Source organism: Cydia splendana, chromosome 27 (genome assembly GCF_910591565.1).
Source record: "Cydia splendana chromosome 27, ilCydSple1.2, whole genome shotgun sequence".
NCBI lineage: Eukaryota > Metazoa > Arthropoda > Insecta > Lepidoptera > Tortricidae > Cydia > Cydia splendana.
In genome coordinates, this window is record NC_085986.1 from 3,463,519 (window position 1) to 3,489,758 (window position 26,240).

At 36.6% G+C, this 26,240-nt stretch overlaps 2 protein-coding genes across 2 annotated transcripts; one reads left to right on the forward strand and one right to left on the reverse strand.

Moving 5' to 3' along the window:
• Nucleotides 1-3,582: 3,582 nt before the first annotated feature.
• On the reverse strand, nt 3,583-9,088 carry LOC134803690 (gastrula zinc finger protein XlCGF57.1-like). Its single transcript, XM_063776482.1, has 6 exons — nt 8,892-9,088; nt 7,754-7,892; nt 6,724-6,777; nt 6,590-6,658; nt 5,813-5,911; nt 3,583-5,057 (listed from the first exon to the last, which is right to left on the reverse strand). Exons 1-6 carry the CDS (start codon nt 9,030-9,032, stop codon nt 3,859-3,861), a joined length of 1,701 nt encoding a protein of 566 aa, XP_063632552.1. The 5' UTR covers nt 9,033-9,088; the 3' UTR covers nt 3,583-3,858.
• Nucleotides 9,089-21,357: 12,269 nt separating this feature from the next.
• On the forward strand, nt 21,358-26,022 carry LOC134803693 (putative uncharacterized protein DDB_G0286901). Its single transcript, XM_063776485.1, has 4 exons — nt 21,358-21,536; nt 21,849-22,197; nt 23,568-23,779; nt 24,252-26,022. Exons 1-4 carry the CDS (start codon nt 21,506-21,508, stop codon nt 24,779-24,781), a joined length of 1,122 nt encoding a protein of 373 aa, XP_063632555.1. The 5' UTR covers nt 21,358-21,505; the 3' UTR covers nt 24,782-26,022.
• Nucleotides 26,023-26,240: the final 218 nt, after the last annotated feature.

Genomic DNA, 26,240 nt, shown 5'->3' on the forward strand with positions numbered 1-26,240 from the left:
AATATTATTTTAACAGCAGCGATTTTATATTTATTAATTCCAGTTTTTATATAATAAATATTAATTAAAAAGTAAATTGTATTTTATGTAGGTTTGTGATTAAGACCACAATTATACAGTATCTAACTGAACGAAAAGCAATTACTCAAACCCTTGTTTAGGTTATACTAAGCAACTTTTACAATAGGACCAACCGCGAAATCGCGAAAAAAAATAGACTCTCCTATAGGAAATTTCAACATTAGACCAGCAAAATGTATGAAACATCCAATTCTTTTTTTCCGCGTTTTCGGGGTTGGTCCCATAGTAAAAGTTGCTCAGTATGACCTAAACATTAACGGGTTTGAGTAATTGCTTTTCCTTCAGTTACATACTGTATACCTAACACATTCACATTACATACTGAGCGTAAATTTATTAAAAAATTAAACATTACCTATTTGATTTCTATCACACTGATAGCGATGAGAGTTATCATTTTTTATCACGCAATAAAAACCAGATTAAAAGAAAAAAACATGCATTTAAGGGTTACACATCTTATTGTATTATAACTATACTGTCTAGTAATAGTTGTGTTGAAAGTACTGTTGCTGTCAGTCCAATTTTATGTGATATTAGTATTTTATAAGTAGGTAGCAGTCATTCGACATAACCTCAAAATAATGGATGGTATGCAGTGTAAGTAAAGGAGATAAATAGCAATTTTCGTAATCACGTCATAGTAGATTAGGAATTAGGATACTTGGGGAGTAAATGAACCTTTTAGTATTATTTGAATATACGAATAAAATCACATAAGTACTTTTTAAAAAATCGTGTTCCATCTTATCCCAACGTACTTATCAGCAGCGACAAATTTGCACAGTCTAAAAGACCAAATGTTAACTGGAGCCCGGTTTTTCCGGGCAAAAACGTTCATTAAACCAAATTTCACCCGTCAAACCGGGTATGATGATGAGTGTAGTACCATGTAGAAAACAGCGGGATTTCAAAAACCCTATCTACTGATAATTACATAATTCAGACAAACTGTAATCATTATGAAGAACAAAACATTATTAATAATAGTTTGGTATAGTCGTTCGATTTGTAGCTGGCCCCGAACGGGTAATCCTTTGTCTATTGTCAAGTAAAACCGCACGTGCCTGTATAAAAATGGTTCAGTCACTTTAAACGGTTATTGAATTACAACTCCTATGGAAAGTGCAATAAGATTCAAAATGAACTAATGGAATAATATTTTGCGAGGCTGTGTGTGATCCCTCTATAATGATTCGGTCAAGTTGTGTTCTCATGTATGGGGAAGGCAAACAAATTATAGCCAGCATTCAATGAATGTAGTACGATACCTTTGGGTATGGTGCTTTACGCACACTACTGTCCCATGCCCTCCCCCTGACGCAACCCCCTTTTAGCATGAAATATGTCCCGGGTGACGGTTTTTTTTAATTTTTGCGAAATGTATTAGAGTTAGGAATAAAGTGTCAAGGTAAGAAATAATCCTTAATAAATTTTAAACAGGCAGGGGGAGGGGATAGGACACTAGTGTGCGTAAAGAACCATACCCAAAGGTATCATACTACATTCATCAAATGCTGGTTATAATTTGTTTTTCAAAATACAATTTGACCGAATCATACGGTTACTGAGTGCCGGCGAGTATAGATAGGGTCTTTTAAAACTAGTTAACTTAAAGAATCTCTAATCTCTAAGTGAATATACTGTATACGTTGAAATTACTCATTGTTCTATAAATCTGTATAATTGTATATTAAAGAATTGTTATTTCAACATGTATTTTGTTTAACCTGTCTCTTCAGTCATATTTATAGGGTTCCGTACCCGAAGGGTAAAAACGGGAGCCTATTACTAAGACTCCTCTGTCCGTCTGTCTGTCACCAGGCTGTATCTCATGAACCTTGATAGCTAGACAGTTGAAATTTTCACAGATGATGTATTTCTGTTGCCACTATTACAACAAATACTAAAAACAGAATAAAAGAAATATTTAAGTGGGGCTCCCATACAACAAACGTGATTTTTTTGCCGTTTTTTGCGTAATGGTACGGAAGCCTTCGTGCGCGAGTCCGACTCGCACTTGGCCTGTTTTATTTCTATTCGTTTGGCGTTGTCGATATGTACAGTCGACGTCAAATATATGTTTACATTTTTCGCCTTATTATAATAAAGCCATTTATTCCGAACGATATAAATTACACTTGATTTTTTTTTTTATATATAATATATCCCTCAGTTCGGTGTGCCGCAATGCATAGGCCTCCTCCAACTGTCTCCATTGGGCTCTGTCTGCAGCAACCCTCATCCAGTATGGCCCCAGAGTCAGACGGATGTCATCTTTCCATCTTGTGATTGGATGTGCTTGCTTTCTAGTACAGCTTCTAGGGTACCATAGAGTAACCTGTTTGCTCCATTTTTCTATTGGGCATAGCATGTGGCCTGTCCATCCCCACTTTAGATGGTCAATGCGAGCGTATGTCGGTAATCTTTGTTTTCTTTCTTATTTCTGAGCTTCTGATTTTATCTGATAGTTTGATCCCTAACATACTACGCTCCATTGCCCTTTGACACCTTGCAAGTGTCTCGCGATGGTTTTTCGCCTTATTACAAAGGAGTAAGGTATCTCCGACGTCGACTGTACGATTGTCATCATCGTTAGGTCCTCTGAGCTACGAATTACGATCGCTTTACCAAATACGCTATATAGAAAAGAATGAATATAAAAACATTACGATTATTCACTAATATTGGTCCTGGGTTCGAATCCCGGTAAGGGCATTTATTTGTGTGATGAACCCAAATATTTGTTCCTGAGTCATGGGTGTTCTCTATGTATATAAGTATGTATTTATCTATATAAGTATGTATATCGTCGCCTAGCACCCATAATACAAGCTTTGCTTAGTTTGGGGCTAGGTTGATCTGTGTAAGATGTCCCCAATATTTATATTAATCTATAATATTATACATTAAACATTGTGAAAATAAAACAACGGCTTATAAATATAAATATTTATTTTAGGGCACATTGCGCCACAAATTATAAATTGAATAATTTTACGGTTTATAGTCACTCGCGCGACATGTTAAAACCGTACAACCGTAAAATTATTCAATGTTAGTATGTCTCACAACACTCCAAATACTGTACTGTGTAATACTGGACGTCTTTTCATTACGCGGCGTATCTTTTTATTTACACCGATCATAGCAACGTCCAACATACTTGACATATGTTTTTTTTCAACATTATAATTAGATTTTTTTATATACCAAAAAAACGATGTAACACAGTTTTTTTTGAGATTTTTTCCCTTGTTGATTTTGAGTTAAACTTGGTTTTTCATTATACGTATATTGAAAAGTTGAAAATCCCACGCCGCCGGCGTTACGCCGCCGCCGTGGATTTTTTCGTGGCGCGCCGCCGCCCGATTTTTTTCTACCGGCGCGCACGTCTACTCACAACAGTTTAAATTAAATTATAAAATAATAAATAAACTGATACTTATCTAGTTATAAAAATAAATTAAGTACTTATACTTAAGTATTATAATTACCCTGACATTCACATTATAACTCTGGAAATAGGCTACAATTTGTAATTGATTATAATGTATGTAATAATTTGCTATGCAAAAGAACATGAAAAACCCCAACTCATTGAAACGAATTAACCGATTTTGATAAAATATATCAAAGAACGCAGCACTAGAAAACTTGTTTTTAAATAAAAACAAAACCGCATTAAAATTGGTTTACCCGTTTAAGGGCTATGGGCCACAGATAGCGGTAACAACCCTCTTTTTGCACTTGGGGTTAAAAAGAGTTATTTTTCAATCACTCAACTTTATCTCCTTGTGTACATCTATGTCTCTTTAACCCGCTACTTTGCGCAAACTGAGTGCTACATAAATCACACGCAAACGGCTTATCACTATGAATCCTCATATGCAACTTCAAATTGCTAACAGAAAACTGTTTATTACATACATTACAATTATACCTAGCCTCGGAATGTATACGCATGTGTTTAGATAAGTTACCAATTTGTTTGTTACATATTTTGCAGGTATAAGGTTTTATTCCACTGTGAACTCTTAGATGGCGCTTCAGTTGTCCAGTTTCTCTGAAAGAGCGTTTGCATATGTCGCAATTATAGGGTTTTTCACCAGTGTGAACCCTCATATGTATCTTTAAATAGCCGTTATCAGAAAACGGTTTTTTACAAATTTTACAAGCAAACGGTCGCTCACCAGTATGAGTTCTTTCATGGAGTTTAAAACTTGCCATTTGCGCGAATTGGCGGTTACAGAAACTACACGAATAAGGTTTGTCCCCAGTGTGTACTCTCATATGGACTTTTAAAGTCGTGTAAGCTGTGAAAGTCTTATTACATTCCTCACAACTATACGGCCGTTCTCCAGTATGCTGTCTTTCATGTATAGATAAATAACTTTTACTGGAAAACTGTTTTTTACATATATTACAGCTATAAGGTTTGACCCCGGTGTGTATAATAAATATATGTCTTTTTAAATGAGTTCTTTGAGGGAATCTCCGTCCGCACACATCACACACATAAGGCTTTTCACCAGTGTGCGTTAAGATATGAGATTTTAACGTTTGATTATGTCCAAAAGATTTACCACATTCTTCACAACTGTATTTTTTCTCACCTGTGTGAGTTTTTAGATGCTCCTTTAATCCTTTTTTCCTTTGAAACTCCTTATCACAGTAGCTACATGAAAACTTTTCCTCGAAATGTATTGTTAAATGCTTTTTCAACAGTCTCGCTTTATCAAAACTCTCAGAACATTGTGTACATGGGAATTTATCTCCATCGGAATGGTTTGCGCTTATATGTCTATTCAATTCCTTGTTATTAGTATATTTACTGTCACATAATCTACATTGCACTGTTTTCTCCCCTGTGTGTTGTCTCATGTGTACCTCTAAGAAACCATTGTAGGTGAATTTCTTTTGACATATTTCACATGAGAATTTCTTGGTTTTCTGGTCTTTGGAAGTTCTGGCTACTGGAAAAAGAAGATAACTGGTTTATTACGCACCCTATTCAACTTATAAAAAGAACACGAAAAAAAAACAAATGTCTGCCAAATCTAACTACCGTTAATTGTTGTTTGATCCTATCTATCTCTTTAATGTGAGTGTTTTAAACAAAGGGTTGTTTGGTTAGTTGTAACCAAATACACAAATTTTTTAGCAAATTATGTAAAGTGGGCAACCTTCTACCTAATAAATTAACTTTTAGTCATCCTTGATATATTATGTCAATTAATAGTTCCTAATATAATAAAGAAATGGGTATACCATTATTTTGGGCAAAATCTTATACCTTTAAACGAGCAATTCTTAATTAACATATGTATTTCGGGGATCTCGGAAACGGCTCTAACGATTTCAATGAAATTTGCTATATGGGGGTTTTCGGGGGCGAAAAATCGATCTAGCTAGGTCTTATCTCTGGGGAAATGCGCATTTTTGAGTTTTTATGTGTTTTTCGAGCAAAACTCGGTCTCCCAGATATTACATATTTAACATAGTAATAACAGCAGTCCCAACAGCATCCTTCGCATGATAGCGGATAGGGTTGACTGTCCCTACTTGCTGCACTGCGAGGGATTGCATTCCCCCATCAGTGTTGTTTTGTTTTAAATTTTCCTGTATCTACTAACCCCTTAGTTTGTAACCTCTACTAATAAAAATGTGTCCATATGTTACACGTAATAAAAATATTCATTCATTCATTCAATAATCTTGACATACATACCTTGTGGTGTGACGTCATCACTTTTTTGACGGCACGAGCGAAGACTAGCCAGCGGCTGATCATCAATGTCTTCCATATCGATCGAGGTGGGTCTGTTCCCTGTAAATAAGGAGTGTACAGTCAGCAGCACAAGTTGCTAATCAGGCGAGGTGTTCTAAATTACCTTGCTCTTATTCTCTTAAGAATAAATTTAACACGTCGACCGCTTAACAATTATTGCTGCTGACTGTACAGGTTTTTAAAGGGTCGGAGCGCATTTGACACTCATAAACGCATGCTTTACATATGAACAAAACGGATTTCTAAACTAGTGGATTGTGACTCTGCCTACGAAACAGGAAGTCCCGGGTTCGATTTCAGGACGAATCAGGGTTCGGAATGTAGATTGTTGCCTAGTTCCCATAGTAGTGCCAGACCAAGCTATCTCTACATGATCTTAACCTCCTGAGACCCAGAAGCAATTGTTTTGTTTTTGAAATTGGAACCCTTAGTTACACAATAAAAGTTTAAAATAGATTTTAGAATAGGTACAAAAAATTGCAGGCAGGGACTTAGGAGGTTAATTTGTTTTATAACATCAAAGTGTATGGCTCACCCGGTATTTTATTATTTTAGCTCTAAGTAAGTATAATGTCTTGCATGGTAGATTTTAATGAAAATTGTACTCTAACATTAGTATTTAAGTCCTGTTACTAACACTTATATGGGTCTTGCCTGAATTAAATGATTATTTAATTTAATTTTAAATGTTAGGGGAAGAATGCATACCATCAATACCATCATAGGTGAGATTCTTTTCATCCTTGCCATCATAATTTGGTCTATGCATCAACTCCTCTCGGTAACCTGAAAAAATACAATTTTTTAAGAACAATACTAAACACAATAAAATTAACTAAACAAATATTTACCATTGGAGCAGCTACCATCTTCAGACTTTATTTCAGCATCTGCATTTGTTTCGTCTGAAAATAAAATATTTATTAAATGAGTACCTATAATAGGACAAATATTAAACTTTTATCGCAATGTAAGCTATTTAGCTTATTATTATAGCAGGATATTTATCCTGCAGGCCTAATAATAAGTAATAAAATAACTGTCATTTTTTAACACCGCTGGATAGAAAGTGACGAACCCCGTTTTATCACGATGTCACGTAGACAAGAACAACCATTGTGTTTGACAGCTTAATTCCAATAGTTGACAGCCCATTTGACATCTCTTTTACTTGGATTTAAGATATTGAAGATAACCAACTAATCCAACTATTCATAGTGTCCAGCACTGGTCAAATAACATTATGTTCCTACTTCGATTTCTGTTTTGTTAGATTAAAAGTTAATAAAACAAATGCCAATATCCAGCTAGAAGGAAAATAACAAATTGACAGAAAATAGTAGTAAAGTAGAGATACACCGGATATTCAATTACTATCCGGTATCCGGTCTATCCGGCCCTATTTTAATATCCGGCCAGATACCGGACCTAATACCGGATAGTAGCTTTCCTTGATTTCGGAGTAAACGAATTGGATTTAAGAAACAGTCACGGTCATAATCGTACGCGTTTAGTGTTTTAAAACAAATTAAACATTCCACTTCCATGCGCACTCATTACGAAGTTTTCTAATCTAGAAATGAATCCGCGCGAACGTTAATTACGAAACAGGTCAAAAACCGGCACAATGTGCAACTGATATTCTGAAATGTAGGTATAGTTCCGTCGATGAATATTCGGTCGTGACCATCGAGCCGAACATCCGGTGTCCGGTATCCGGCCAAACAACTATCTGTTGCATCTCTATAGTAAAGTCAATAATTGTATGGATTCTTTTTCTATTCATCATTTCCATTACATAACACATAACACTTGTATACTGGTTGACTTTGGGGTTCACAATTTCGAATGTCAAAAATGTGTAATATAAACACTACATACCATTAACCTGATTACTGTATTCCAACAGCGAGTTCTCACAAGCAAGAACCTGCCTTTTAAAGACGGTTGCATCCCGCAGCCTACATACGCAGCCTTCACAGATGCTGTATGATGACTGGGATAAAGTTGGAGGTTTCATCTGGAAAAGAATATTATATGAGGGTCCAACAGAAGTGAAGATGGACTGGCCACATGTTGAGAGACAGGCAGGGAAAATGGAGCAAGATCGTAACAGATTGGTTAACCTAACAGGTTGCACACGGAGCCAGAGGAGATCTCGAACAAGAGATGAACTCAAACTCACAGCGGGCACGAACTGGAGAAGAGTGGCCCATGACAGACCCCAATGGAAAGAGCTAGAGGAGGCCTTTGCCAAGCGGCACACTGAGCTTAGAGAGATACTCTAACTCAGAAGAAAAGGGTTTAATACATAGATAGATATGAGGGTCACCATCATCATAATTTAAGAGCCTGGCTCTTGTTGGTGGAGTCTTCTTCTAGGCTTGTGTCTAGGGTTACCAGATGTCAGGAATTTTTGGCCGTTTGTCAGGAATGCGGCCGGAATACGAAAATGTCAGGAATTTTAGTGAATTAGCAGACTATGTACCTAACAGCTATTATGTACCTAAAAAGGTACATAATTCAAATTTACGTACATACATAAATCCAAACCAAATTAAATTAATATAAACAATGTATTAAGCATACATAGATATCGCTTATGGCTAGCCTGAACCTTTTTGAAGCCTGAAATTTTCTCTATATATTTTAATTTTTTTATTGTGTTATATGTTATATGTCATATGTTTTAGACATATCATATCGTACAACTTGAATTAATTATATTCAGTTACCATTGGAAAAAAAATCGAGTGTAAAACAGATTCCTATTCATTCCCGGCTCTCAACAACCGAACTGAACTAAAGGAACTAAAAGACCGAACTAGTTCGTTTGACCGATTGACCGAGAGCGGAGCGCTCTCCGTAGTGAACGAGCAGGCACAAGCCTATCTTTTTCTTCCTCTATTCTTCATGACTGACCACATGAGGTTATTTTCCCTTACGCAACATGTTTTAAAGAGTCTAGGTCCATATGAGCATTGATTTTGAGGACCGGTTGTATTATTAGTATACTTACAATAATATTCAAACAATCCCGTAACATATCTGCGTATATTTCTTCCGTTCCTTCGTGAACATACCGCTCGCCGAGGCTTCTGAAGCCATCTTCAGCTTGGCAACAGCGACATATGTAGCTTTTGTTCCATAAATCACTCATTATTTATCATTTAAAACAGAAAACAATATAAAATTACTTTTGGCAGAGAATACACAATACGAGTACGAGTACAACACAACACTGTGTTTGACAGATTTGACACATCAATGACACATTGACAGAAAACCACAGCAGAAAATATACTTGAAACCGGATTGAACTTACTGAAAAGACAAAAAAATTACTTATGACTAGGCAGTATAGCTTAGAGCTTTAGCCTGTCCTGATGGAAAAAAAAAATACTTGAAACCATCTTGAAACGGAACGACGGAATTTATATCAATCATTATCACAAATATTTCGATGGCTTGACAACGTTTAATAAAATAATTGTGGTTTCTTAAAATTGGTAATTCCTGTGGCCTATGTGTGGCCTATTTATAAAGCTACAAGTTACAATTTACAAGCGGAAATCTCGTTCTAACACATAAGGTTAGAAAGAGACTTCCGCTTGTAAATTGTAACTTGTAACTTTATAAAATAGGCCACTGGTGTTATTATTGATTCAAAAATTTTGCTAAAATAAATGGCCGAAAGATTTTTTTTGCATGTAGCATGTATGCATATTAAAAATAAAACGCAACGTAGTACCAAAATTAAAAAATAAACTTAATTTTTATTTATTATTTATTATAATAACAAATTATAGATATAGTTGGTCAAACCAAATTGTCAGTAAATAAGAACAAAAAAAATTATACTCATCCTTTTCTTTTGGGTGCTAGTACTAGTGTAAGACAAAGATAGTATGATTCTCTCTGTCTATGTTTGAAATAAGACAGTCCTTTGACAAACTATATAATTATTATAAATGTAAAGTAATATAGATGGTCAAGCAAATCATGTCAGTAGAAAAAGGCGCGAAATTCAAATTTTCTATGAGACGATATCCCTTCGCGCCTACATGATACATAGAAACGAAATACCAAAGGAAATTGGCTTTAATTAACTAGAAGTATGCATAAGATATACTGCGTCAAGCAAATCTTGTCAGTAGAAAAAGGCGGCAAATTTGAAAAATCGCGGGCTAGCAACACTGTGTTCGAATAATTCCAAAATCGCGTGTCATCTGTGTTTTATCTGTGGCCAACTTGTTTGTTGACATTCTGAATCGTTTTTATTTCAAGAGATATTTCTGCTGTGACCTGTGATATTTTCTGATATTTAATAAGATTGTGCATTACCTTAAGCAAAGCGAAGCCTGCAATGTATAATCATACTCGTTGATAGTACACATTACTAAAATTTTAGGTTATGACAAATACTGGAAGAACATGGGAAGAACTTGGGAACTTTTAAGATTATGTGCAGTTTTTTTTGTTTTAGGGTTAAAAGGCATAAATAAAATTAAAACGTATGCCTAAATCTATCCAATAAGACCACACATTGTGTCCTGGAAACCGTCCATAGGCCCACATATCTTAATATTTTCAGCGACTGATTCGACTACATAATTTACAAAGGTAAACTTTTAAAACAGTATTAAGAACTTTGATTACATCGCCGTTCTTTCGCAACATTACCTAATCCTTACATATGTTTGTTGCAGGATTAAATCTTGCTCAATATGAGGCGTTCGGAGTAGGTAGTTTCTCTTCAGGAGTTCAGTTAGACAATACTACTACGGCGGTTTATATACGTGTACAGCTCAACCAAGACGAAAAATAAATTTATTATTTAAATATGTAACAAAAATATTGAGAGCTTAAATATTGATGGAATAGATTATTCTTGTATAAGTTGTCCTTATGTTGGTCATCAAGAAAATATATTATTTAGGCTAATTTGTTTCATGCTCTCAGCTACTGCACATATATACCTATGGGAAATCCTAGTTTATACTTGCTGAAACAGGTACAGTCAGCAGCAAAAGTTACTAAGCGGGCCAGGGGCCTATTTCTCGTACGTTACAAGTCTTGTAATACAAGTGTGTATCTATGGTAACGCTTGTATTTCAATATTTTTTGCAAGTTTCCGTTTCACGTAAATGTATAATTGTTACAAGAGCGGGGATAAAAGAGTTTTCACAAGTGTTGTTGTTTCACAAGTTGACAAACACTAGTAGATATTATATACTAAAATAGTAATTTCGTTTCTCAAAAGCTGTACTTTATACTTGTAGCTTGTGACTTATCACGAAATAATGAGGAGTCTCTATAAACTACTAATATGCGTTTTTGGTAAAAATCGATTAATAAATAAATGAAGATATTGCATTTTTAAGATCTCAAACGTGTAAGTTTTGAATGCACTTCGTTAAAATCAGTAATATTATTTCAATTTAGCTTTTATTCTCCAAAAAAAAACAGTAAACTCATTCCTATGAAATTATTATAATTGGGAAAGAACCAGTAAATGACCAATAACATAATAATTTTGTAACGAATTCACCCGTATTATAAAAAAAAAACTGACCCACCCTGAAGCTTGTAAACATTCATAGAGTGACTGACGAAACTGAGTTTGATTTTACACTTGTAATTGATAATTTTGAGAAACGCTTTTCATTACTACTTGTATTATTATACGCTTGTATATTATGAAAACACAAGTCAGCCATGTGACATTGACATTAAGATAACATTTATAATGGCCATTGCATTTCCTTTTTGCATAGTAAACAAACCTATTTTCTAACTTTAGACAGCCGCCTTGTATTATAGCACTTGTAGTAATCATTCCTACGAGAAATAGAATTAAAACACACTTGTACAATGAAATTTTTAATGTAAGCTTGTAGACTTGTGAACTTGTAACGTACGAGAAATAGGCCCCAGGTGTTCAAAATGATCTTGACGTGACTTTATTATTAAGAGAATAAGAGTGTGTCAAGGTAATTTTGAATACCTGGCCCGCTTAGCAACTTTTGCTGTTGACTGTACCTATGTATCTTTTTAAAAGAAGCTTTAAGTCGCTTTACATACCTGTTTGTTCAATATAAGAAAATAATGTAGTCAGCATTCATATGGAGCACTAGACGCAGTGTAGGTATAATGTTAGAAAAGTATTTTCACATTTCCAAAATGACAAGTCTTGAATAGCCTAATGTGCAAGTTAATAAAATTTCCTAACAGTATTCTCCTGATATATAAATGCCTTGTTTAATTATCAGCATACCAAATATAATTTAGCCGATATGTGTAACATTTTTAGCCCATACACAAAACAGCAGCATGAGCAAAATGTTACCAAACTAGCATGTAAAGAGTATCCCTGAACTATAATTATACATACCATACACAACATAACAATATTATAATTGTGTTATATTTCTCAAACATATTTCCTAAACTTTAGCCTGGCAAACACAACTAGCCAGTTAGTCAGATCCAAGAAAATTATACTCATAGCTTTAGCATAAGACAAAGAGTATGATTCACTCTGTCTTTAGACAGTCAGTCCTGGGCCAAACTACATAAAGATGCTATTTTATGCCTGCCACAGAACCCTACAAATTATAATTTGTAGGGTTCTTTGTTTACCAAGGGTTAAATTAGACAAATTACTGTTAAACTAAACTAAAAATATTTAGTTTACCCAAGAAATGTTTATTGTAAGTTAATTTATTTATTTATAATCATTTATTTCAGGCAAGACCCATATAAGTGTTAGTAACAGGACTTAAATACTAATGTTAATTAAAGTTATATAGGGAAGATAAAAGGAGTCCTTATGTTTGGAAACTTAAATTACACATTTTGTAACAAATCTGTTTTATGCTTAAGATGCAATAGATGACTACAGAGTATTATGATGCTTGGTTGAAGTGACCAGGTAACCTTGGTAACTTCATATTTTTTCAATGAATGCCCTGAATTAAAGTGTAGGTAAATTAAAGTGACCCTCATCTTCTCTTACATTTAAATTAAATAAGCACCCAAATATCATTTGTTTTATTTTTATTATGTATATTGTACAATATATACCAATCAAAATATTACACAGGTAGGTATGTGATATTGATCCAGAAAAGTACACTAATTTACATTAACAAGTGGCATATTATATTGTAAGTATCAAATATTCCACAATTTCCATTTTGCTATGATCAAAATTGAATTCCAACTGAGAAATCTAATAAAATATTAAAATCCAGTAGGACATCTACCTGCGGAAGCAATGATTTTATTCATACATTCTAGTTTAATGGCATCTCTTCTTCTTTGTCGTTCCCTCATGACTGAGGATCGTGACCAATTACTATGTCCCTCCATTTATCGCGAACAAGGGCTATGGGGGTGCTCTCTGCATGGAACCACATGCTTGTTTTATGGAATCCGACCATCTTGCAGGGGCTCTTCCTGTAGCGCGCTTGCCTTCAACCTGCCCCAGTATGATGTCACGTTCGAAGCTGTGGTGTGGCGACCGCATTATGTGCCCAAAGAATCTAAGAGCCCTCTCCTGGCAGATTGTTGAGAGTCGTTTGGTGATTTTGAGCTCTCTCAGAATGGTTTAATGGCATAGACCGCTTCTAATTGTAATTTGATATCTTCAAATTTGTTAATCATTTTGACTAACATGGCTTTTAAATTGTCCGTCCATATTAAATAACAATTTCTAAAATTTTCAATAAGCCGCAAGTGACAATTTGAATTGACGTACGTAGGGCGCGCTCAGCGGAAAAAAAAATCATATTCGTTTTAGTTCGACGTACATTGCTGCTTTTCTTAGCGCAATACTGCTCTTTGAGTGTTGCCCTACTTTAGTTTGCTTTACATTGCTACTGACAAGATTTGCTTGACGCACTATAATTAGACATATAGGATAGACATTAGGTTTCTAACCCCGGCTACAGACGTAACGATAAATCGTAGCGATTAAACTGTGCAGTCCGAACTGCGCAGTTTTATCTACCGTGTGTATGACAAATCGTTACGATAATCGACAACGATTTGTCATACACACGGTAGATAAAACTGCGCAGTTCGGACTGCACAGTTTAATCGCTACGATTTATAGTTACGTCTGTAGCCGGGGTAAAACACGTATGTCAATATCATAGACAATATGTAGAAGGCAAAAGGAGATTATATGTCATTCTCCCCCTCTATGATTTCTTCGTTCGGATCCAGGATGTAGTCGTTAAGATGTTGAGGCATCTTCTTAGACCTCGTAGATCTACGGAAGATCCGTGAAGGCGGAGCTTCTTGTGGTGGAGTACTGTAGATCTCTTGGTCATTATTAAGTGTACCTGCATCAACAGGATTTTCTTGTTCTTCGTCTAATGTGGGAATATCAGATCCTCCATCAGTAGCCGTTCCGTCGGGTATAGAGCCTTCATCATCCGATAAGGGAAGAGGCGCTAAGTGTCTGTTAGATACGGTAGACTCCTGGCCATTACGTCGTCGTACATACGAGTAGTTCGGATTACTGTGTAGTAACTCGACTTCTTCTACGTAGGGGTCTGTTTTCGATCGAACAAATTTCTTAAGTAAGACAGGTCCCGGAACGAGCCATGATGGAAGCGACTCGCCGACTGGTGTCCTCCTAGGGAAATTAAATAGCTTCTCGTGTGGAGTCGCATTTATCGAAGTGCAAAGGAGCGATCGTACGCAGTGGAGAGAAAGTTTCAAGACTTGTTCCCAGTTTTCGATGGGCAGGTTCTTCGATTTTAAGGACAGCTGTATAGTTCGCCAGAGGGTGCCGTTAAGCTTTTCCACTTGCCCGTTACCCTGAGGGTTGTAGGGAGTAGTGCGAGAAGTGGCAATGTTACATTTCTTGAGGAAACTTTGTATTTCTTCCGACATGAAGCAGGATCCTCTGTCACTATGTATATATAAGGGCTGGCCATATTCGAAGAAAAGTTCTTTGAAGCACTTGATGACAGTCGCCGAAGATGTGTCAGGACATGCGTATGCGAAAGGGTAGCGTGAGAATTCATCAATTATTGTTAGAATATATTTGTTGTTTGTGTTCGAAGGCAAAGGTCCTTTAAAATCTACATTCAAGCGTTCGAAGGGCGATAAAGCTTTAATCAAAGTGCCATTTGCTTTGGCAAAGCGTGGTTTGATTTCTGCGCATACGCGACATGAAGCAGTCATCTTTTTGACATCGTCTAAGTTGTATGGTAAATTCTTTAGCTTGATCCAGTGATACATTCTAGAAATCCCAGGGTGAGAAAGCGCATCGTGCAATTCGTATAGCTTATTATTGTTCATAAACGCGCAAACTCTTGAAAGAGCGTCAGCAGCAGTATTCTGAGCCCCTGGTCTGTAAATAATATCATACTTATAGCATGACAGTTCGAGCCTCCATCTTTCAATCTTGTCGTTTTTGATTTTGCTAGTATGATTTTGGTCGAAAATGTAGCTTACGGATTTCTGATCAGTGATAAGGATAAAATGTCTGTGAATAAGGTAGTTGCGCCATTTTCTAAGGCATTCGACGATAGCACAGGCTTCCTTTTCGACGGAAGCATGTTTGCGCTCGCAGTCCGACAAAGTTCTCGAGAAGAACGCAACCGGTCGACCATTTTGTGATAATGTCGCGGCTAGAGCATAATCTGATGCATCAGTCTCCACCGTCAAGGTTTCTTTGTCGTCAATAGCAACCAATGCTGCCTTTTTAATATCAGATTTAAGAAGTTGAAAACTACGCTGTGCATTTACGTCTAAAGGGAAGTTGGAATTGTTAATCAAAGGTTGAATCTTTTCCGAAAAGTTATGAACCCGCAATACTGCAGAATTGAAGAGAGCTCTAGGGCTATTTGCTCACTACGCTAAATGTAGCGTAGTGAGCAAATAGCCCTAGAGCTCTCTTCAATTCTGCAGTATTGCGCGGTAACGGTAGTTTTATTAGAGGCTCCAGTCGGTCTTTATCTGGTTCAATAACGTTGTCCCTGACAGTGTATCCAAGGAGGCTGATGGAACTTTTGCTGAAATTACATTTTTGTTCGTTTAGGGTGAGATTGTACTTCTTAGCAGCGGCCATGAATTGTTGTAAGTTTTTATCGTGCTCTTCTTTGTTTTTACCGCAGACTGTGACGTCATCAAGATAAGTAAAGGTGCCTTGTAAATGTTCTTTTTCAATTATGTGTTCGAGAGTGCGTTGAAAAGCCGCAACTCCGTTAGTGACGCCAAATGGAATACGTTTAAATTGCCAGAGTTTACCACAAGCTTCAAATGCGGTATATATTTTCTCTCTGTCAAGAATAGGGACTTGATGGTATGCACTCTTCAAATCAATCTGGCTAAAGTGGTTGAATTTCGCTACTTTCGAAACTATCGACTCAATGTGAGGCAGAGGATACGCATCTAGATATGTGAACTTATTGATAGTTCTAGAGTAGTCGACGACCATTCTTTTTCGATGAGATCCACCTCCAGCAACTAGTACTTGAGCGCGCCAAGGAGAGACGCTTGGCTCGATAATCCCATCTTTTAAAAGTTTAGATATCTCGGCTTGAATAAATTCTTCATCATCTTTGTTGTGACGTCTAGATTTAATAGCGATGGGCGTAAGATCAGCAGATAAGTGCGTAAAGACAGATGCTGGCGGTACTGATGCTTCCATTACGCAAATATGTAAGGGTTCTCTGGTCCCTCCGAAATCGAGCTCGACTTTGGAGTGAGTTTTGAGTATGTCATGGCCGACGATGACGTCCGCGCATAGGTTGGTTACTATGCGTAGAAGGCGTTGCTTATATGTGTGATTATCTATTTGGAGCGTAGCAAAACAAATGCTTTCTACTTGTGACGTGTTGCTTAGAGATGCTAGATTAATCGTTTCTTTGTGCGGATATTGCTGTAATTTCATTAATTGTGCTATATTTCTATCAATGTAGCTCTTGGAGCTCCCGGTGTCAATCAGAGCGTCGGCGCGAATGTCGTTGATAGTTATGGCGACCGTAGCTTTTCGTAGGCTCGACGGGCTTGCAGCAGAATATTCGGTTTCGTAGGAATCTTGAGATGGTAAGCTTCCGATGGGACTCGGGATGGCATTGCTCGTGGAGGGAGAGCCACGAGACCGGCAGACTGACGCAAAGTGTCCCTTCTTGGTACATAGTTGACAGTGAGCGTGGAAAGCAGGACACTTTATTCTTTGGTGTACCTTACCACCGCAAAAGAAACAACGCCGTATTGGTGGTTGAGGTACAGGGACAGCAGGGACAGCAGCATTGTGAGATTTGTAGCTTCTTGTGAAGGCAGTACTGACAATAAGGCATTCAATGTACTTGGGATGTTAACACCCATAGTTTCGGAGTCCTTTTCGGCTGTTTCGAGGGTTACTGCCTGATTATAAGCTTCGTCCATTGATAGAGATGATTTTTCTAACAAACGTTCCCGTATTTTAGGCGACAGGATACCAGATATAAAGGCGTATCGTACAGCTTGTTCTTTATGTTCTTCAGCTGAGACGGACTTGAAATTGCACTTTTGCGCCAGAAGATGCAAGGCGCGGCAATATTCAGAAATACTTTCGTCTTGCTTTTGTTTTCTTGTCCCGAGGACGTGGCGAGCCAATATTTCATTTTGGGGTTTCACGTAGGCTTTGTCTAAGAGAGCAATAGCAGATTCATAGGTTTGACAGTCCTTGATGATGATGAAAATACTAGATGACAAATGGTTCGCTAGCAGTTTTAATTTTATATTATCCGTAGCATCGGTGGAAGTATGTTCGGTGAGAAAGCTAGTGAAGGTGTACAGCCAATGCAACCACTTATCTCCAGCCGCGGGGGCCGTAGGTTCAACGTCAAACCGTTCCGGTCGAAGATATCTCGATAATAAATGCGATGACTTATCATCTGATTCTTTCTTCGGATCCGTCATTATTTTTCTAGTTAATTAAATTGATACATAGAAACGAAATACCAAAGGAAATTGGCTTTAATTAACTAGAAGTATGCATAAGATAATTAGACATATAGGATAGACATTAGGTTTCTAAAACACGTATGTCAATATCATAGACAATATGTAGAAGGCAAAAGGAGATTATAGTGCGTCAAGCAAATCTTGTCAGTAGCAATGTAAAGCAAACTAAAGTAGGGCAACACTCAAAGAGCAGTATTGCGCTAAGAAAAGCAGCAATGTACGTCGAACCAAAACGAATTTGATATTTTTTCCACTGAGCGCGCCCTACGTACGTCAATTCAAATTGTCACTTGCGACTTATTGAAAATTTTAGAAATTGTTATTTAATATGGACGGACAATTTAAAAGCCATGTTAGTCAAAATGATTAACAATTTTGAAGATATCAAATTACAATTAGAAGCGGACTATGCCATTAAACCATTCTGAGAGAAGTCAAAATCAACAATCTGCCAGGAGAGGGCTCTTAGATTCTTTTGGCACATAATGCAGTCGCCACACCACAGCCTCGAACGTGACATCATACTGGGGCAAGTTGAAGGCAAGCGCGCTAGAGGAAGAGCCCCTGCAAGATGGTCGGATTCCATAAAACAAGCATGTGGTTCCATGCAGAGGGCAGCCCACATAGCCCTTGTTCGCGATAAATGGAGGGACATAGTTATTGGTCACGATCCTCAGTCATGAGGGAACGACAAAGAAGAGATGCCCTTAAACTAGAATGTATGAATAAAATCATTGCTTCCGCAGGTAGATGTCCTACTGGATTTTAATATTTTATTAGATTTCTCAGTTGGAATTCAATTTTAATCATAGCAAAATGGAAATTGTGGAATATTTGATACTTACAATATAATATGCCACTTGTTAATGTAAATGTACTTTTCTGGATCAATATCACATACCTACCTGTGTAATATTTTGATTGGTATATATTGTACAATATACATAATAAAAATAAAACAAATGATATTTGGGTGCTTATTTAATTTGAATGTAAGAGAAGATAAGGGTCACTTTAACTTACCTACACTTTAATTCAGGGCATTCATTGAAAAAATATGAAGTTACCAAGGTTACCTGGTCACTTCAACCAAGCATCATAATACTCTGTAGTCATCTATTGCATCTTAAGCATAAAACAGATTTGTTACAAAATGTGTAATTTAAGTTTCCAAACATAAGGAGTTAACTCCTTTTATCTTCCATAAATAACTTTAATTAACTTACAATAAACATTTCTTGGGTAAACTAAATATTTTTAGTTTAGTTTAACAGTAATTTGTCTAATTTAACCCTTGGTACCTATTCTATTTCATGGTGCTAAGAAATTCTATTCTTCTATTCAATTTATAATTTGTAGGGTTCTGTGGCAGGCATAAAATAGATTCTTTATGTAGTTTGGCCCAGGACTGACTGTCTAAAGACAGAGGGAATCATACTCTTTGTCTTATGCTAAAGCTATGAGTATAATTTTCTTGGATCTGACTAACTGGCTAGTTGTGTTTGCCAGGCTAAAGTTTAGGAAATATGTTTGAGAAATATAACACAATTATAATATTGTTATGTTGTGTATGGTATGTATAATTATAGTTCAGGGATACTCTTTACATTACATGCTAGTTTGGTAACATTTTGCTCATGCTGCTGTTTTGTGTATGAGCTAAAAATGTTACACATATCGGCTAAATTATATTTGGTATGCTGATAATTAAACAAGGCAAAATTTTAGGAAATTTTATTAACTTGCACATTAGGCTATACAAGACTTGTCATTTTGGAAATATGAAAATACTTTTCTAAAATTATACCTACACTGCGTCTAGTGCTCCATATGAATGCCGACTACATTATTTTCTTTTATTGAACAAACAGGTATGTAAAGCGACAAAACTTCTTTTAAAAAGATACATAGGTACAGTCAGCAGCAAAAGTTGCTAAGCGGGCCAGGTATTCAAAATGACACACTCTTATTCTCTTAATAATAAAGTTGCGTCAAGATCATTTTGAACACCTGGCCCACTTAGTAACTTTTGCTGCTGACTGTACCTGTTTCAGCAAGTATAAACTAGGATTTCCCATAGGAATATATGTGCAGTAGCTGAGAGCATGAAACAAATTAGCCTAAATAATATATTTTCTTGATGACTAACATAAGGACAACTTATACAAGAATAATCTATTCCATCAATATTTAAGCTCTCTATATTTTTGTTACATTTTTAAATAATAAATTTATTTTTCGTCTTGGTTGCGCTGTACACGTATATAAACCGCCGTAGGTAAGTATTGTCTGACTGAACTTCTGAAGAGAAACTACCTACTACGAACGCCTCATATTGAGCGAGATTTAATCCTGCAACAAACATATGTAAGGATTAGGTAATGTTGCGAAAGAACGGCGATATAATCAAAGTACTTAATACTGTTTTAAAAGTTTACCTTTGTAAATTATGTAGTCGAATCAGTCGCTGAAAATATTAAGATATGAGGGCCTATGGACGGTTTCCAGGACACAATGTGTGGTCTTATTGGATAGATTTAGGCATACGTTTTAATTTTATTTATGCCTTTTAACCCTAAAACAAAAAAAACTGCACATAGTCTTAAAAGTTCCCAAGTTCTTCCCATGTTCTTCCAGTACTTGTCATAACCTAAAATTTTAGTAATGTTTACTATCAACGAGTATGATTATACATTGCAGGCTTAGCTTTGCTTAAGGTAATGCACAATCTTATTAAATATCAGAAAATATCACATGTCACAGCAGAAATATCTCTTGAAATAAAAACGAGTCAGAATGTCAACAAACAAGTTGGCCACAGATAAAATACAGATGACACGCGATTTTGGAATTATTCGAACACAGTGTTGCTAGCCCGCGATTTTTCAAATTTGCCGCCTTTTTCTACTGACAAGATTTGCTTGACGCAGTATATATGTCACTACATTTTTAAAATTTACCGCCTTTTTCTACTGACAAGATCTGCTTGACTAACTATACTTTATATTCTTGCACATTAAAAATAAAAAACCGGGCAAGTGCGAGTCGGACTCGCGCACGAAGGGTTCCGTACCATAATGCAAAAAAAAAAACGAAAAAAAAAAGCAAAAAAAAAACGGTCACCCATCCAAGTACTGACCACTCCCGACGTTGCTTAACTTTGGTCAAAAATCACGTTTGTTGTATGGGAGCCCCATTTAAATCTTTATTTTATTCTGTTTTTAGTATTTGTTGTTATAGCGGCAACAGAAATACATCATCTGTGAAAATTTCAACTGTCTAGCTATCACGGTTCGTGAGATACAGCCTGGTGACAGACGGACGGACGGACGGACGGACGGACGGACGGACGGACGGACAGCGAAGTCTTAGTAATAGGGTCCCGTTTTACCCTTTGGGTACGGAACCCTAAAAATGGATAAATATTGTATTTCTAAATTTTCTAAATATTTCATCTAGCAACATCAATATTCCCGCCGCCGTCCCCCTCACCCTCTACGGGTCAGCATCGCATTCGCATTTTCTCTTTTTGCTTGTTGCCTTGTTTATTACTGTTTTTGATGTTGTAAAACCACAATGCGAATTGATTGATCGATTTCCACGTTTTACATTATTTTCTCGTGTAAGCAATTGTATAACAGCAGTTCAAACACAATCAAAATGATGGACGACGCGATTGAGATGTCATTAGGTAAGTTCTAATTATTTTTTTACTTCCCTCCATGCTTTCCGATCCAAGCGTATTTCGTAATTTTCGAAGAAGAATTTACTCTTGCATTCCATTCATAGGTCTCATGTCGATGTTCATAATTTCATACCAGGGCTTATATTATAAAGTTTTGGACATCTGAACTCAGCAAATCCTTCTTTTGAAGTTCACTACATAACCAAATAATCATCGAGTTTATTGAAATATGATTCAAGAAAATCTGTTCAGCGGTTTGAATATGTCAAGGGTATTTTTTAACTTTGTTATTATGTATGTACAACTTAACATTTACAGATGACATCATAAAACAGAGTCAAATTGGCAAAAACAACCAAGGGAAAAACCGTAACTATAACCAGGGTCCAAACAAACCCTATAACCAAGGAGGGCCCCAAAATTATAATCAGAATAGAAATTACAATAATCAAAATGGAAATAACCGGAATTTTAACCACGGCAATAGAAACGGTCAGATGAACCCAGGAAATCAAAACCACAACGGTATGAACCGTAATAACCAGGGTGGAATGAACCGGAATTTCCAGGGTGGCATGAACCAAGGCAACCGTAACTGGAATCAGGGAAACATGAACCGAGGACGGTCCCAGTCACGAGCAAGATCACGCAGCCGCTCACGGTCCAGGTGAATATTGCACATTGCTTCTTAACATTTTTAATGGTGAGAAAGTGAAAAAAGCTGCCTATGATAAGTATAAATAACTCTAAAATTTACTTATGCCTACTGAGGGTTCCATACTTTCTAGTATTTGTTGTTATAGCAGTAACAGAAATACATAATCTGTGAAAATTCAACTACCTAGCTATCACAGTTCATGAGATACAGCCTGGTGACAAGACAGACAGACTGACAGTGGAGTCTTAGTAATAGGGTCCCGTTTTTACCCTTTGGGTATGGAACCCTAAAAAGCTGCCTATGAAAAGTATAATTAACTCAAAAACTTAAGAAATACATTGTAATGTGTCTGTATATGTACAAAAGTTGATTATTATATTCAAATTTTGATGTAAGTCTGATATGAGTTCTGTTTTACATACCCAAAAAGCATGTATATCTTTCATATACTGCTGCCGGGCGAAAATTTGTCTTGATTAATAAAGGATCCTGATTCTAATAACACCTAAAAGTATAGCTTTATAACTAAAAATCTAGTAAAAGTATTTTATACCATACTATGGTACAAATGTAAATTTACAACTTAGAAAACTGTCTACTTTAGAACTTGACTTACTTGACTTATTGTCCTAAGTCCCCTATACTCTGTATCTTTAGGTATTTAAATAAAAGTAAACAAAATCTACCCTCAAATGGCTCCTTAAGCCAGTTGAGGGTAGATGAAAACATTACACGATCAAATCATATAGGTTAAAGTCAGGTCATTCAGTGACTGATCCAGGCGGTTTCGTGATTGGTCGGTTAACCAATAAATGTTATAACTATCCGAATATTTACAAATTGTTTGTTTAGTTTTATTTAAATACCTAAAGATACAGACTATAGACATCGGTTACACGCTAATTCTGGCGTCAGTTCAGTCCATCATTGTGGTCAGAATGACGAGAGAATTATGGTGTAACACTCGGACTGAGGGTCTGGACTGATGAAAATTTAATATTTAGATAATATTCTTCAGTCCATTTTGAATGACAGAAAACTGATAGGAGTCGATCATGTAACCTGTTTGTGTCATTCTCGCGTCAGTCACCATATTAGACAAGACTAAATGACTGTGTTACGTTCTGTGTCCAAATGGCGAATATGTCGTAATTTTATCAGTCTGATGTCAGTCTGGACTGATCGTGTAACCGTGTCCATTTTCCATCATTCTGGCATCAGTCAAAACTCGAATAAGACTTATGACTGAACTGATGCCAGAATTAGCGTGTAACCTATGTCATAGAATCTTAATCTGTATTTAAAGGTGTATCAAGTCCTAAGGTTTTGCTTGTTTTATTTTTATGCAAACTTTGTCATCCACCAATTTTTTCACGCAGATCTCGCTTCTCCCGCGAGGGCTCCCAAGCTCGCTCGCAGCGCTCCCAGTCTCGCGCGCGCTCCCAATCTCGCGCGCGCTCGCGATCTCGCCGGGGCTCGAGATCCCGGTCTCGCTCGCGCTCGAGATCGACGTTCACGCCGCGAGGTCGCGCCGGGCTGGATGAGCCCGTTAACGGCATTCCTGACCTAGTGCGGGTTGGGAATTATTCAGGTAAATAAATATTATATTTCTACTTTTTTCCAATGCATGTTGCACGTACAGCGCATTCTTCGCAGCTATAAGTTACAATTTTACAAACACACTTTCGGATGCGCCGAAGGTTCGGTTTCGGTTGAAACAAGAGCTAAACCAAAAATTAAAAGAAAAACAAGTGCAAGTCGGACCCGCGCACGAAGGGTTCCATACCATTACGCAAAAACCGGCAAATAAAATCACGTTTGTTTGGGAGCCCCACTTAAATATTTATTATATTCTGTTTTTTGTACTTATTTGTTGTTATAGCGGCAACAGAAATACATCATGTCTGAAAATTTCAATTGTCTAGCTATCACGGTTCATAAGATACAGCCTGGTGACAGACAGACAGACAGTGGAGTCTTAGTACTAGGGTCCCGTTTTTACCCTTTGGGTACGGAACCCTAAAAATACTCTTATTATTATGTCAAACCATTTTTTTTTTCAGGTGGATTCCAGAACAGAAACAATCGACAAAACAACAATTATCGGCAAAATTCACGCCCAAACTACGACTCTGACTTGACCGTGAGCATCGGCAACAATTTCGCTCAGCGACGCAACCAGAACTACCTCAACAAAAACTCACTCAGCCAACTCAACAACCAATATAATAACCAAGGTTACAAAAAAGGACCAGGCTCCGTCGGATCCAATAGATCCAACTACTCAAATAGATCTAATCGCTCAAACAAGTCGTTCAACAACTCAAACAAATCGTTCAACAACACAAACAAATCGTTCAGCAACTCAAATAAGTCGTTCAACAACTCAAATAAATCGTTCAACTCCAATAAATCGTTCGGAAATCGACAAAAACAGCCATTTTCAAAGCAAATTTTGGATCCCGAGCTTCAGAAGGAAATAGCAGCGATACAGAAAAAGATTCCGGGGACTATAGTTATTCCTAGCGGAGTAGATTTCGCGCCTACACCGGTGACTACATTGATGACGCTGCATGAGAGATTTGGATCATAAGGTGAATCCATATGTTTTTTGGTCGATTCATATGTAGTGCATAATTACTTTCCATCGTATTGCCACGGAAACTTACGAACGTGTCTTGCTATTTCACTCAGTCTGGGTACAAAAAGTAGTGACATTGACTGAAGTAGCATGACAAATACGAACGTTTCAGAGAAAATACGATTATATACTACATCTGTACGCATTATTTTTCAATTTGGACAAATGGAATGTCAAAATCACAAAATATAGAAAGAAAAAAAATTCTTTCATAGAATGGTAAAAGATCAGGGGCTTTTCGACCATTCTATGGCTTGGAGCATTTATTTTAATAACCGGAGTCGCCTTTAAGAGCTTACCTCTCTGCCGAAAACCTTGCACAATTGTGCATACTTTTGTATCGACTGACGTTTTTCTGACATGGCCGACGTATATCTGACGTGACGTACGATATAACCAAACGGAGTAGTCATTAACAGGCGTTCCCCTCTGTCGAAAATAGGCGGCCAATGGTCATACACATTGTATGGACTGTTTATCTGACATGGCTATTTTTACGTTATCTATACATTTGACGTGCCCCTCCCCCGCAAAAATCGGTAGACTGTATTGTACAGAAAAAGACAGCCAAGGCGTCTCCAGTTACTAAATGCTCTAAGGTCGAAGCCATCAAGTGCTCTTTGACCATTCTATGAAAGAATCATATTTCACTAAAAATGATTTAGTAAAGGAGTCCATAGTGGATCTCCCGAATTTTCATTTCATTTCGAGGACTATGTTAACCTTGGACCTGCGTTGGCATTTGGCGTCACCATTGTGGCGATCTGTCATTTTAGGATATAATAAGGATTAATATGTAAGATTTTCACGCTGTATGTAAGTTACATAATGTAAAAAAGTATCAAACGTCTGTTACCTACATGTGTATGATGTACAATAACCATCATATATATCAAAGCGGCCAAGGTGTTCACAAATATCTGAACAAGGCGTCTATTATCAAGACGTTAAAGCGCATATTCAGATATTTTTGAGCACTGTGGTAGCTGCGATATATTTGATAGCGCCTGTTGTACAAAGGAATGTAGGTGTTAACTGTTAACGTACATGGTAGCCTTTCATAAATAAGTGAACTTAGAATTAAGTTTAATATAAATAAGAAAATATCTTTTGACATGTTTCTTGTACTAACGAAGTGTATATTTCCTTTTTTTTTCTTTTGTGACATTAACTGTAATAACCCTTTCATCGACAAAGATAGCCTTTCATAAATAAGTGAACTTAGAATTAAGTTTAATATAAATAAGAAAATATCTTTTGACATGTTTCTTGTACTAACGAAGTGTATATTTCCTTTTTTTTTCTTTTGTGACATTAACTGTAATAACCCTTTCATCGACAAAGATGATCCCCGCTTTTTCTACTCAAAATCACAAGATGGAAGCACGCCTGCAGAGAAAGTGTTACAAGT